The sequence below is a fragment of the Vitis riparia genome, chromosome 5 (genome assembly GCF_004353265.1).
Source record: "Vitis riparia cultivar Riparia Gloire de Montpellier isolate 1030 chromosome 5, EGFV_Vit.rip_1.0, whole genome shotgun sequence".
NCBI classification, from domain to species: domain Eukaryota; kingdom Viridiplantae; phylum Streptophyta; class Magnoliopsida; order Vitales; family Vitaceae; genus Vitis; species Vitis riparia.
In genome coordinates this window covers 23,529,154-23,543,377 of record NC_048435.1, presented here as the reverse complement: position 1 = coordinate 23,543,377, position 14,224 = coordinate 23,529,154, and the positions used below count along the sequence as shown (strand labels likewise).

General features: G+C 34.7%; 1 protein-coding gene across 1 annotated transcript in view; it reads left to right on the top strand.

Moving 5' to 3' along the window:
* The window catches only part of LOC117914351 (BAG-associated GRAM protein 1), a 39,070-nt gene that overhangs the window by 522 nt on the left and 24,324 nt on the right, over positions 1-14,224 (top strand). Inside the window, 3 exon segments of the mRNA XM_034829655.1 lie at positions 2,663-2,713; positions 2,899-2,996; positions 12,544-12,619. Of these exon segments, the coding sequence (XP_034685546.1) occupies positions 2,663-2,713; positions 2,899-2,996; positions 12,544-12,619 (225 nt within the window).

Sequence of the window (14,224 nt, the reverse complement as noted above, 5' to 3'; positions counted from 1 at the left end):
AGTTGATTGGGTTTATGAAAGGTTTGAAGTTTGTTTGACGTTGAAGTCTTTGTTTGGTTGCGAAGAACCATAGCGAATAGAGAGAAAGAAAATAAAATAAATGAAATGAAATGGAAGTTTAGCGATAGCTTGTTCAACCTTGTAGCCTTTACTTGGTTGCAGAGAAATGTAGTGAATGAAAAGAAAATAAAAAAAAAATTGAGAGATTGAATTTTGCATTTTTAATCTTTGGAGTGAAAAACAAATTGTCCGTGCTACAGGGCCTCACACAATTATTTGGCTATTGGAGACAAGCCTTTCATTTTCTGGATTATAAAAATGTTAAACTACATATAATGGATGATTCAAGATTTTATTTTCTTCATTGTTTCTTGATATCGTGCTTAAAGAGGTGAAGGTGTTTCTATTTGTATTAGTTTCTAATTTGATTAGGAAAAGGAGTCGTATTCCTTTTCCTATAAGTCTATTTCAATTTTAATGAAAAGAATTATTGAGAATTTAGTAGCTATTTAGCTTCTTAAGGTGTGATTGTCTTCCCTAAGTAAGATTTTTTAAGAAATCCTAAGTATGATTGCCTAAGAATCTTGGTGTGATTGCCAAGGACCTATCTTTTTTCTGTTATCTTCTGTGATCTCTCATCACAGGGGGGTTGAAATTCATGTATGACTCAAGGGTTTGACCTCACTATAAGATTTCTAATCCTCAACAAAGATGCCTTTTTTCCCTACCACAATGGTTAAAGCTTAGCTTAATCCAGTTCAGTCCAAGCTAGCTTATAGTTGGCTGTTACTATCCCATTGCTATATCTCTGAATAAAGTTAGATTTTTGAGGCAATTTTCTTTTTAGATCTTAAGATAGCTCCATCTAGTCTCTACAACCTTTCCAAAGCTTGACAATATGGCTTTTTTTTTTTTTTTTCTAAAAAAATTGTATTTCTCTTTAAATAGAGTAAGCAGAATTTAAGCAGACTGATTATGGCTCATAAGTACAACTAAGTCTTTTTCCAGCCATCTAAGCTCTTGGAAACTATGGAAGGACCTTCAAGATGTATTCTCTAAGGATCTGTTAAGAGTTGTGGTAAAAAGACATTTTAAGATTGTTTACACTCAAAGCCTAATCCTTATCTAATGATCCTTAATTCCATTGTCTTGAAAGGTTCTCTTCCACCATTTTCTTTCCTCTGAAATGGGGAACTCTTGGGCACCTTAAAATCACCTTACACATATAGCTAAGAGAAAAATCTCAAGATTCAGGCTCAAATTTTCTTGAAATTCTGATATATCTCAAGTCCTTCATCATGTGGCTTAACTCCTAAAGGGCATGAATATTTCAATTTTCTTGAGCATCTAGGCTTTTCTTTCTCTAGGTACTCATTATTCCAAATCTTGAGTTTGCTTTAACAAAACTTCAGCTTTTGCAAAAATCTATAACCCTCCTACCCTACTACTTGGCACTCATCACTCCAACTTTTGATAAACAATTGAAGTTTAGGTTTTGAGTCACGTGTTCTCATAGGGAGGGGAAACATCCCTCCTCCTAACAGGATGAGAGTCCACAACCACCAGGCATTGGAGCTTGTTATCCAACTTCAATGAATTCGTTACCCTTCTATAAGATAATGTAACTTAATGGACAAATTTCATCCAACTCCACTCAAATTTTATCCCTAAGATGCTGTGATTTGGGTCCATAAATAGTGGTAATGTAGGCACTGAAAATGTATCAATAGCCACATTTCTCAGTTTGTGAGTTATAATAATTAGAATTGTATTCTTTTCATTTTTATATCAGTACCTTGTCCAAATTTCTTGGTTCCATTGAACCTCACCAAATAATGAACCAATATTGGTGGTGGTAGATTTAAGTTGCATTTACCGTTAGTTTGAAACTTGACCCTCTTATATGAGTTTATATGTTTATCTGCAGTTTTAAGAAAGCCAATGAAGGATTCTCTTTCCTTTGTCTCTCCAAATGGTTATTAGACTATTTAATTACTTTTCTGAAACCTTTGTTATTAAGATTGTCAATTTCATGAAAAAAAAAAATGGTAATTTACTATGTGGGCTTCATTACAAATAAATAAAATAAAATATAATATATTAAAAATGTTATGTTTGTCATTAGTTTGAGACTTGACCCTCTTGTATTGATTTGTTTATCTATGCTATTAAGAAAACATATGAAGGATTCTCTCTGTCTCTCCAAATAGTTATAAGACTGTTAAATTACTTAACGAATCCCATTAATATTAAGATTATTCATTTGATGATAAAAATAAAATGGTAATTTACTATTCAATTGTCTCACTAGCAATGGTTTCAACCTTTGCACAATTTTTAATTTTTATATGTTAATTAATCATTTAATGCAAAATAAAATTAATAGCAGTGTGTGGTATTTAAATGTTATGCTGGGTAATGGCATTCTATGAAACAGGTTTTCGGATTGGTATCATATGATAGACATTTGTTGCACAAATATTGCTCTTTAAGTTTGAGTATGTGATTGTACTATCTTCTTAAACTTGGTTATCTCGAAAGTTAGAACTGAATGCTGAAGCTAATTGATGTACTTTGTGGAAACTCCTTTTGTTTGCATGCTATCTTTCTCATGGAGTAATTTTCCACTTCTTTGACATGCAGTTCTGCACTTATTTTGTAGATGGGCCAGCTGAAGGGAGATCCTCAAACCAATTCTGCATATGTTATCAAGGTATTTTGGATCTTCCATTTCTTGTCTTAAAGTTAAAAGTGCTGTATTAATGATGATTTTTTTTTTCTCCATTTTTATCCATTGAAGTTGGCACATAATAATCATATGAAGAATTCATCTTTTGTGGGTTGCTTCTTTTGCATTCCTTTTGTTGACAAGGAGATGGTGCTTCCATGTTTTTTCAGTTAGAATTGTTGGCAGCTAAGAATCTTATTGGTGCAAACTTGAATGGCATGTCTGATCCTTATGCTATAATCACTTGTGGTGAGGAAAAGCGATTCAGGTGATTGATTATGGTTTTTTACTCATACCTTTCCAAATGATGATTTTTTATTTTTTTAATAGTCTACCTTTCTAAATGATTAATAATTTAAAACATATATTTCTTTGTTATTTTTATCACTTTCGTTGACTGGGGTAAGCCTTATCATGCCCAGGACATTTATGTTAGATTTGTTAGAACCTATTTAGTAAATAGAGAAGATGATATCACTTGATTATCTTTGACTTTGTTTTTTATTTGTGTTTACCATTATTTTTATAATAGGATTGTGTTTACTGCTAATTGATTGCCTGCAAAGTTGTTCTATTGTTGATATGAACAACACTGATGGGCACAATGAGTGTTTGTAAATAATACTGATTTATCTTTGATAGGGATGTAAATGTAACAAGCTTGCATGGGTATGGATAGGAAAATATTGAGATCTGAGAGTTTTGGGAAAAGATGTGGGATTAAAGAGAAATGGAGGATTTGTTTTAATGAAAACAATGTAAGGTCCAAACATTTGAACTTGGTAAGTCCTCTCAAATTATAAATTTTGTAGTGTTTTATGAAGAACTAGGGTATTCACATGTCAAAAACTTTGCAAGGAGCCACTGATGGGGAGAAAAGGAAGTTAATTAAGGCTATGATTAGGTCTTAGAAAGTGGATTTGGTTTGCCTTTACGAAACCAAGGTGCTAGAGACATCGGATCAATTGGTTAGGAGTTTGGGTAAGGGAAGATTTTTGGAATGGGGGGCAGAGGTTTTGGTAGAAGGCATTGTGGTTTTCTAAGACAACAAGGTGTTGGAGTTGATGGATATGTAAGTGGGAGTGTTCTCTATCTCCTTTCATTTCAAAAACTGTGAAGATGGTTTCGTTCAGATGTTCATTGAGGTGTATGGACCGGTCTAAAGGGAGTAGAGAGGATTTTTGAGTAGAGTAGGGTTGTGGGAAGTTTCTTGGTGCTTAGGTAGAGACTTTAATTTGATTAGATTTTTTGGAGAAAGTAGAAACTGCTCAAGGCTTTCTTAAAAAATGAGGCATTTTTCAAATATAATAGAGGATTTGAATTTTTTGAGTGATCTTCCTCTTTTTGGATTTACTTTTACGTGGAGTGGAGGACAAAGTTCTCAGTCTTGTTCAAGATTGGACCATTTCTTAGCCTTAGAAAAGTGGGAGAACCATTTTTTGGGCCTAACTTAAAGTGTTTTATGACAACCAATTTTTGATCACTCCCTCATTATTCTTAAGGATGGTAAGAAAAGGCAAGTCGTCTTTTAGATTTGAGAATATGTGGCTTAAGTTCAATGGTTTCAAAGATGTTGTAAGAAACCAGTAATTGGGCTACAATGTAAATGGACCTTATTGTCATTATTTGGTAGTGAAGTTAAAGGCCCTTAAAAATGACCTTAAAGTGTGGAACAAAGCTGTTTTTAAGAATTGTTGCGACCATAAAATTAGAGGTTCTATCTCTTATTGGTTTTGGGATACTAAGGAGAGAGAATTAGTCCTTTTAGTTGAACAGGTAGAGGCCAAATATGTGCCTTTGGAAGAGTCCGGAAAGTGGGTCTTAATTGAAGAAACTATGTGGAGACAAAAATCTAGAGATTTTGGTTATGAGCAAGGATGAAAGTATCAGTAATTACAGATACATTAAAACTTAGATTTTATGGATATATCGAATATATTAGGGAAATATCGGTGGATATTTTGACACAAAATAGTTTTATTTAAAAATATTGATAATTTTATTTATGATTTTATGTTTGTCTTATATTTAATTAGTATACAAAATAGATTATAAGATAATTAAAATTCACTTATTTATAATAATTTTATTTTAATTAATTTATAAAATATATTACAATATATAAAAATATATGTATAATAATTATATATATAGACAATTTTAAGCATATGTATACCATAAAATAAGTTTGGCTTAACGACATAGGCCATTTTTTTTAAACCTAAGTACCTGAGTTTGAGTCCTTATCTTGCATGAGATTTTTTCATTTTCTCTAAATAAGAGCACAATTCCACATCAAAACTTTGAGAGATTGCAAAGCTTTATAGTTTCTATTTAAGGTGTTGCCTTATATAGCACCTAGCCACAATAGATGGGCTGGTTGGGCCTAAGTTTGCCTTTGGCCAATTCTACTAAAGTTAAAAATTTACATCTATTAAGTCATTAGGCTTCATCCATCATTTGGCTCATTAGAGAAGATTTAAAAGTCATGTATAGACTGGTTGGGTTGATCCAACATTGGCCCATTAAACAAAAATTAAAAGTTTGGGCATTAGACATCATTGATATATCGCCAATTTTTTGTCGATATATCGCTGATTTATAGTTGAAATTTTGGCGATTGTTTCCATCCATGACCAATTTTTTGGTTGTGTCGTTGATTTATCGGAAATTATCGATATATTGTCGATATATCGACAATTTTTCCTGATAAAATCCTTTCCATTAGTTAATATATCTTACCTATATATGTATCCATCTTCTTTGATACACGATATATCTCAATATTTTTGTCCTTGGTTATGAGATGGGGACAAAAGCACCAAATTTTCCCACAAAATGGTCGTAGTAGAAGAAACTTATAGGCTAAATGAAGAGTTAATGATGCATGGTTGTTTGAGTAGGCTAAGATAAAGGATGAGGTGTGCAAGGCCTTTCAATTCCTCCTTTTTGAATCAAAAGATTGGAGATCAAACATTAGAGGAATGAGCTTTTAAGTCTAGGAGAGTGATGACTTCACGAGTTTGAAAGAGCCTTTTTTAGAGAAGCTTTTTCCTCCTTTTCCAATTTGAGAGGGGATAAAGCTCTAGGCCAAATGGTTTCACTATGGTCTTTTGGTAGTCATTTTAGGGCTTTGTTAAGCTCCAAGTGTATAGTTTTTTAAGGAGTTTTTCAACCAAGCCTTTTTTCAAAGAAGCTTAAATGCCACCTTCCTAGTTTTGATCTTGAAAAAAGGAGGTGTAGAAAATCTGAAAGATTTTAAATCCATTAACTTTGTAAGCGGACTATATAAGATTTTATCTGAAGAGTTGGCAAACAAGCTGAAAAAAGTTGTTTGAAAGGTGGTTTCAGCCTATCAACATGCTTTTAGGGGTGGGAAGATAGATTCTAGACCTAGTTCTTATTACTAATGAAGCCATTGTTTCAAGGTTAAAGAGCAACAAAATGGGGGTTATTTTCAAGGCTTTTCTTAGCTAGCAGATTTGGCGGTATGCAAGGAAAAGGGAAGCTTTCTTGAAGTAATTTATAGAGGGGAAATATGGGGATGTTGAAGGGGGTGGTGTTCTAAGGAAGTAAGTGATAGGTACGGAGTTGTGCTATGGAAAGCTATAAGGAAATTGTGGGCAATTGTCAACACTAAAGTTTATTTTATATTATTTTATTTATTTTATGGGCAATGGGAGGAGGATTAATTTTTTGAAGGATAGGTGGTGTGGTGATGAACTATTGTATGTTTCTTTCCCTTTCTTACATGCCTTAGCTAGCTCAAAGGAGGCATGAGTGGCAGATTTATGGAATCAGTCTTATGTTAGTGGTTATTGGACTCCTAGTTTCTCTAGAAATCTAAACAATTGGGAGATTGATATCATGGAGTACTTTCTTTTAAGGCTTCAAGATAAGACGGTGAACAAGAAAGTAGAAGATAAGATGATCTGACTAGAGACAAAGAGTGGTTCTTTCTCTGTGAAGTCCCTTTATGCTTGCCTAGAGCCTGAGAATTCTACCTCCTTCCCAAAAGCTACTGTTTGGAACTCTTAGGTTCCACCTAAGGTGAGTCTCTTTACTTGGGAGGCCTTATGGGGTAAAGTTTTGATTTTAAATCAACTCTATGGGAGAGGGTGGTCCCTAGCTAACAAATACTTCCTTTGTCATGTCTAAGAGGAGTCGATTGACCACATCCTGCTTCATTGTGATATAGCAAGGGATTTGTGGCAGCTTTTGTTCTTTCTCTTTGGTGCATCTTGAGTGTTGCCTTCCTCAGTAAGAGAGACTTTGTTGGATTGGTGTGAGTCCTTCGTTGGAAGGAAACATAAAAAGTGTGGGGAACAACTCATTTGTGTCTCCTTTGGACAATTTGGAAGGAGAGAAATAGAAGATTGTTTAAAGATGAGGAGCTCTCTATCTTAAGTCTAAAAAACTTGTTCCTTTGTAACTTGTTATCTTGGACCAAGTTGTAGATAGCTTTAGGACCAATGTCCTTGTGTGATTTTATTGATTGGTTGGGTTCTTACTATGGGAGGGATTAGTTTTGTGTTTTCACTTTCCTTATTTTTTTGGCCATCTTTTGGTGGTCGTTGTATACATCTTGTATACTTTGGTGCGCTCTTTTTGATGTTTTTTATTCATTTCTTGTTTACCTATCAAAAAAAAAAAAAAAAAAAAAAAAGCTCTTGGGGCTTAAGGTGGGGGATCCTTTATCCCCTTATTTATTTATTTTGCGATGAGGGCTCTCACTTAGATTTTGTGCAAAGTTTAGGAAAAAGGTTTTATTTTGGGTTTCAAAGTGTGTGGAAGGAGTGAAGAGGGGATGGAAGTGTCACATCTTTTGGTTGTCGATGACACCCTTATTCTCTATGATACCGATTGAGATCAATTGGAATATTTGAGTTGGGTTCTTATATGATTTGAGGCAATCTCTAGACTAAAAATTAATTTGGGGAAAAGTGAACTTATTCCTATTGAGAAAGTAACTAATGTGGAGGGACTAGCTTTTGTGCTAGGTTATGGGATGGGAAAGTTGCCCACTACCTACTCGGATCTTCCTTCAAGTGCTCTTTGTAAATCTTTAAGCGTGTAGGATGTTGTGGAGGAGAGATTTCAAAGAAGATCGACAATGTGGAAGATCAACATTTGTTTAAAGGAGGGAGACTTATGTTGATCAAAAGTAAGTTTTCCATTCTATCTTATGTCATTGTTCATCATTTCGAGAAGAGTTAGTTAAGGCTTGAGAAGATTTAGAGGCGCTTCCTATTAGGTGGTGGTGCGCTAGGGAAAATACTTCATTTGTTAATTGTTCTATTGCTTGTTTGGGTAAAAAAGGCGGGGGCCTAGGTGTTGTAATCTTTCCACTTTAGATAAGACCTTACTTGGCAACTAGAATTGGAGATTCGTAGGAAAAAGAGTGACCATAATACGAAAGTTTAGAGAAGAGGAAGGAGGGATCAATGTTTGAGGGGGGTGTGAGAAGGCAATGGGGTGGGGGTATGGAAAACTATTATAAAGGGGTGGGATGTTTTAAAATCCATGTTTTGTTTCATAGTTGAGAATGAGAGGAGAGTATAATTTTGGAAAGATAGATGTTGTGATGACTTGTCCTTGGAAGAAGCCTTCTTGATGTTATTCTTTATAGCATCCAACAAAGAAGGTTGAGTGGCAAGGTGTGGGAGAAGGTCGGGAAGGGTAGTAAATCATGGTTCAATATATTATTAACAATAAATTAACATATAAAATAATATACCATATATAACATGATTACCATATAAAATAATACATTAACCAAATTGAAGAAATTCATACCAAAACTTACCAGATAAAATAATAATCTTCAATTTCCTGTTTGTAACACACTTAAGTATTTAATGTAATAAATATTTTTTAATATAATTACCCTTTTATTTTCAAATTCCCAATCCCACACCATAAACAAACAGAGAACACCCCATTTGGCAGAGGTAGAGAGCCTTCTTTACAGCAAATGCCCACACCATGCGGTGTGCCACCGACACTATGGAGCCAGAGCAAAGACATCATAATCATCATCATCATCCTTCACAACAACATCGCTAATGGGAAGGATGTCTTTTCGTCTTCTTTTTCTTCTTCGCTGATGGGAAGGATGTCTTTTCATCATCTTCTTCTTCAGAACAACATCGCCGATATGAAGGATGTCTTTTCGTCTTCTTCTTCTTCTTCACAACAACATCGTTGACGGGAAGGATGTTTTTTCTTCTTCTTTCTTCATCATCTTCTTCCTCTTCTTCTTCACAACAACATCGCCAATGGAAAGAATGTCTTTTTGTTTTCTTCTTCACAATGAGTTATTCTTTGAGTAATTCTTCTCTTCTCTTCTTCTTTTTCTTCACAACAATATCGCCATTCTTCATCTTCTTCATAACAACATTGCCGTTCTTCTTTTTCTTTTTTTTCACAACAACATCGCCGACGGTCGGGTTTGTAATCTTCACAACGAGAATCAACAAAAATTCTCTTGTTTGTAATCTTTGGGTATGGACAAAATCAATTGTAAATGAAGGTTCTCTTACTTTACCTAGTTTTATTGATTGGCTAGGCGCTACATGAGGGTCGGGTTTGTATTTTCTCTTCTTTTGTGTGTGCCTTAAGGGGCCTTTTGTATACTCCCTGTATGCTATTGGTTTTTTCTCTTGGTGCCCTTTTCTAATATATTGTTGCCTTTGCCTATCAAAAAAAAAACATCGCCGACGGTCTTCTTCTTCACAACAACATTGTTGATGGGAAGGATGTCTTTTCGTTTTCTTCTTCATAATGGGTAATTCTTCTTTGTTTTTTTCACAACAACAACAACAACATCGCTGATGGGAAGGATGTCTTTTATTTTTCTTTGTTATAATGGGTAATTCTTCTTCTTCTTCACAATAACATCACCAACGGGAAGGATGTCTTTTTGTTTTCTTCTTCATAATGGGTAATTCTTCTTCTTTTTCTCCTTCTTATTCTTTACATCAACATCGCCGTTGGGAAGGATGTCTTTTCGTTTTCTTTTTCATAATGGGTAAGGTATGGGTTTTGAAACTATTCAAAAATCTCTGATTTTTTTTTAGAGATTTCTCAATTTTGGTTGCTTTTTGTTGTGATTTGGAAGGAAAAAAATGATTTCTGGGTAAAATTAGAGAATATTTGGATATTCAATTGAGTTAACTCAAAATCTCGATTGAGTTAACTGGGTTTAACCGGTTTTTGGTTGAGTCTGTGATAAAGATGGCATCAGGTGTCAGACTCGGCGTAGAAAGGCCCAAGGTGGATACGACTTTGTTGATACTTTGAACTTTGTGGTAAATGGAGTCCTTGCTTTTCAAGATATTCAATGATTTGGAACTCAAAGATATGGAGGGATTCTAATGGAAATTGCACGCTTTGTCAATTAGAAGGGAAGAGAAGGACAAGTTTAAGTTAGAAGGAAACCAAGGGTGGCAATGTCTTGGTTATATCCTTATAAGCTTTCTTAGCTAGGGGAGGTAGGGAGCCTTTCCCCACAAGCAAGCACAGTGTAGACTATTAGTTACTTGGGTTCCGATGAAGTAGGCTTCTTTGCATGAGAAACAACATAGGGCAGAATTTTGACACTAGACCAGCTTAAAAGGAAAGGATGGATTTGCTGAATGGATGTTTCTTGTGAAAAGGTGAGGGAGAATCGATGGATCACTTGTTTCTTCATTGTTTTAAAGCAAAAATGTTGTGGCAGCTAATCTTTTTCTCTTTTTGGAGTGGTCTGGGTGATGCGCTCTTAGTTAAAGGGAACCTATTGAGTTGGTATGACTCATTCATGAGGAAGAAGTGGAAAATAGCTTGGAGGGCCCCTTACTTGTGTTTGTTCTGGACTCTAAGGAAGGAAAGAAATAGGAAGTCGTTTAATGACGTCGAGCAATTGGACTAAGCAATCAAATTCTATTTCATATCTAGATTTTTGGATTGGGTTAGAGTGTACATAGAAGACCATTTAGTGCCTAAATTTGTAGATTGCATGAACTTCAAGTAAGGGTAGGGTGTGTGTTTTCTATTTACCCTTTCCTTGTGTGGTTTGGGTGATTGTATACATATAATGTAATTTGGTGCATCTCATGTTAGGCACTTTTTATTTATTTTCTTATTTGCCTTAAAAAAAAAAAAAAAAAAAAAAAAAAAAAAAAAAAAAAAAAACATGTGCCAAGATGAAAAGAGGAAGTTTGACAACTTTACTTTTTTTTAAAAAAAAAAAAAATACAAGACTAAGAAGTATTAAAAGAAAAAAGATGGCAATAAAAAGGATGAGATATTCTTAAAATAGAGATGGGTTAGAGTGTAAATAGATGATCATTTATTGACCATGATAGGCTTTGGCTTAGCTCCAAGGGAGGAAAGGGAGCTTGTTTTTTTGTTCTCTCTCTTATTTCTTTCCCTTCCTTTTATTTTTATTTTTTAATTTTTTTTTTCTTTTTGCTCTAGCAAGAAAATTTCACTTCTTTTTGCTTACTTGTTTGGTGCCTATAATATACAGAAAAAAAAAAGAAGAAGAAATATCCTGATCCCAAAACAACCTTGACAGACATTCTGCATCCATTGCTAAGAGTAAACAAATTGTGCTCATCAAGAGTACCCTTTTTAGAGTGGGCATTATGTCCTTTTTTGTTTGGTCAAAGCTAGGTCAGAGAAAATTCAAATAGATTTCTTGTGAGAGAGTTTTGAAGTTTTGATAGGAAATTGCATCTAGTAAACTGGGTGATAGAATGTTGTGCCAGCCTGCTAGCTAGGAGAAGGGGGTGTGGATACCTGGAGTTTATAGATTCTTATCAAGGCTTCAATGAGTAAGTTGTTATGGAGGGGGGTTGTGGATAGGGATGAGTTTTGGAGGAAGATTATTATGGAGAAAAGGGTGGTTGGTGTTCTAGAATAAGGAGATGCGTGATAGGATCAAGTCCCTAGAAAGCTATTAGAAAAGGATGAGATGTTTCTTTTCCTTTGATCTGTATTTCTTTTGGTGATGAGTTTGGAATGAAATTTTGATTTGATATTTGATGTGAGAATACCCTTGGGGATTATTTTCTGGATCTATTTGTCATTGCCGTGAATCTAGAGATTGTGGTGGTAGATTATTGGAAATGTAGAAGTTGGCTGGAGTTATTGGAACTTTAGGTTCATGTAAAAAGTTCCATAATTGGGAGATGGAAATTGTGGAATTGTTTGTCTTGTACATGGTGTCGTTGTGCTTGTAGGTAAGTAGGATAAGATAATGTGGAAGTTATGTAAAACTGGATGTTTCTAGGTGAGATTCTAAATAAGGCCCTGAATCCAAATTGTAGTACACCTTTTTCACTTAGGAGGGTTTGGCGATGACCTGCCCCTCCAAAGTTGATTTTTTTGGTTTTTCTTTTCTTTTTCTTTTTCAGGAGAGTTGTTTGGTAGAAAATTCAAACTTTGGACTAGCTTAGAGAAAGAGGGTAGGATGTTGGCCAGTAGGTGCTGTTTTTGTAAGGAGGAAGAGGAATTGACCAATAATTTTCTTATCCACCGTGGAATGGCTTCAGTCTGTGGTCCTCATTATTTGCATTATTTGGTACCTCTTGGGGTCCAAGGTGCCGTTTCTTCTTTTCATTTTACGTTTTCTTGTGTTGGTGCTCCATGTATATCTCTGTACCCCCTTTGGGCATTTTTGATTCTTTATCTCCTTTTTTCCCCTCTCTTTTTTCTATTTCTCTTTCCCATTTCCTAGTGAGTAAACTTATAAGAAAATTTTGTGTCATTTTATATCATATCTTCATTTTTGCCTGTGCTTATTTATTTTAGTTCTGTTGCTGCTGCAGTTCAATGGTTCCTGGTTCAAGAAATCCTATGTGGGGAGAGGAGTTCAATTTTTCTGTTGATGACCTTCCTGTTAAGGTAGCTCTGTGATTTAATTTTCTAAATTAGCGTTCTCAATACCATCAATACTCACATTATATTTTTCCTTTTTTAATATGTTCTGCATCATGTAATCTCGGAATCCTATTTGACATCTCTTTTAAATGAGTTGCTGCTGGTTTTGTTTGTTTTGTTCCCCTCCTTTCTACAGTAAATTTGCTAATTTTTTTTAATAAAGAAATATATTAGTTAAATGCCTGCAATTATGAACACATTGACTGCAAAGGAGCAATCTAAACTTCTTTAACTTGTTTAATATAGGTAGGTAAATTATTCTTATAAAAGATCTCGCACAATGAGAATGTAAGGTTTTAGAAAATGTCTCAAGAAGGGTGGGGTGATTATAAATGCTTTCATTCATTATGGTCTTGCTTGGAGTAGCAATTGTTAGTTAATTGTGCTTTTGCACCTTTAATCCCCTTGTACACTTCAAATCATGAAGCTTATGCTTCATCTGGTTGATTTATTTATATTCATTATCTGACATGATCCACATTTCTTTCATTAGTCAATATTTTTCAAACCTTCATTTCATCTTTTGTATATATTATATCAAATTATTACATTTTTTCCAACAATGAACTAATGTGAAATGGGTGAAACAAGGAGACTGCAACTGTAAGCTCCTTCACCAAGTGGCTGGTGACAAGAGAAAGAAACAAGTTCATTAAATTCATTGAATTCAAAGGGCTTCAGTTTTTGAGAATATGGATTTGTCTTGAGCAATTTTGTAATATATTTTTCACCTCTTTCAGAGTAGCGACTCAGAAAGGTTTACATTAGTTGGTTTAGGGGGATCCTATTTCAAATGATATGGTGGTGTGGCTGTAGATACATTTTCTTGATAATGTAATTAAAGAGGCAGCGGCAGCACTCCAATTAGATAGGGACAAGCAATTGGTTAGGATGGGTTTAACATAGTCCTGTACCCACCTTCATTAATTCCTGTGGATTTTATAGCCTTGTGATTAGTTTGTACAAATCATCACTAAGTTCTTTGCAAATGTACCTACAAGTTGTTCCATGAGATTATCTCTATCCAGAAAATGAAGAAAATTTTGGATGTTGTGTTGAAAGCTAATTGTTAGGGTGCATGATATACATTGACCCAAATCCTAGAATCTTAATATTTTAGGAAAATTGATTGTCTAACATTGTATCAAAGCCTTGTTTAGCGGGAGGTTCTGTATTCGAACCTCACTGCATGTTTATTTCCTCAACTTATTTACCCCTAAAGAAGGCTACACGTGAGGGAGGGTGTTGGAGTGCATGATATACATTGTGAGCTCAAATCCTACAAGCTTAAGATTTTAGAAAAATTGGTTGTTTAACACTAATCTGCTAATGAAATTCTTGAGGATAAATTTTGCACAAAGCACAAAGGTGGAAGGATAACTCCTCAAGATGAATTTCAAGAAAGCCTACAACCATGCCAAGTGGAATTTCTTGGATCACTGTGTAGCCATAAAGGCTGCTTTGCTATAGAATGAAGCAAATGGATGAAGGGGTCCCTTCCCTAGACCAGTTTTAGTATTCTGATCAACTAGAGGCCTGAGGTTTGGGTCAAGGCCTTTGGCAGGGAGG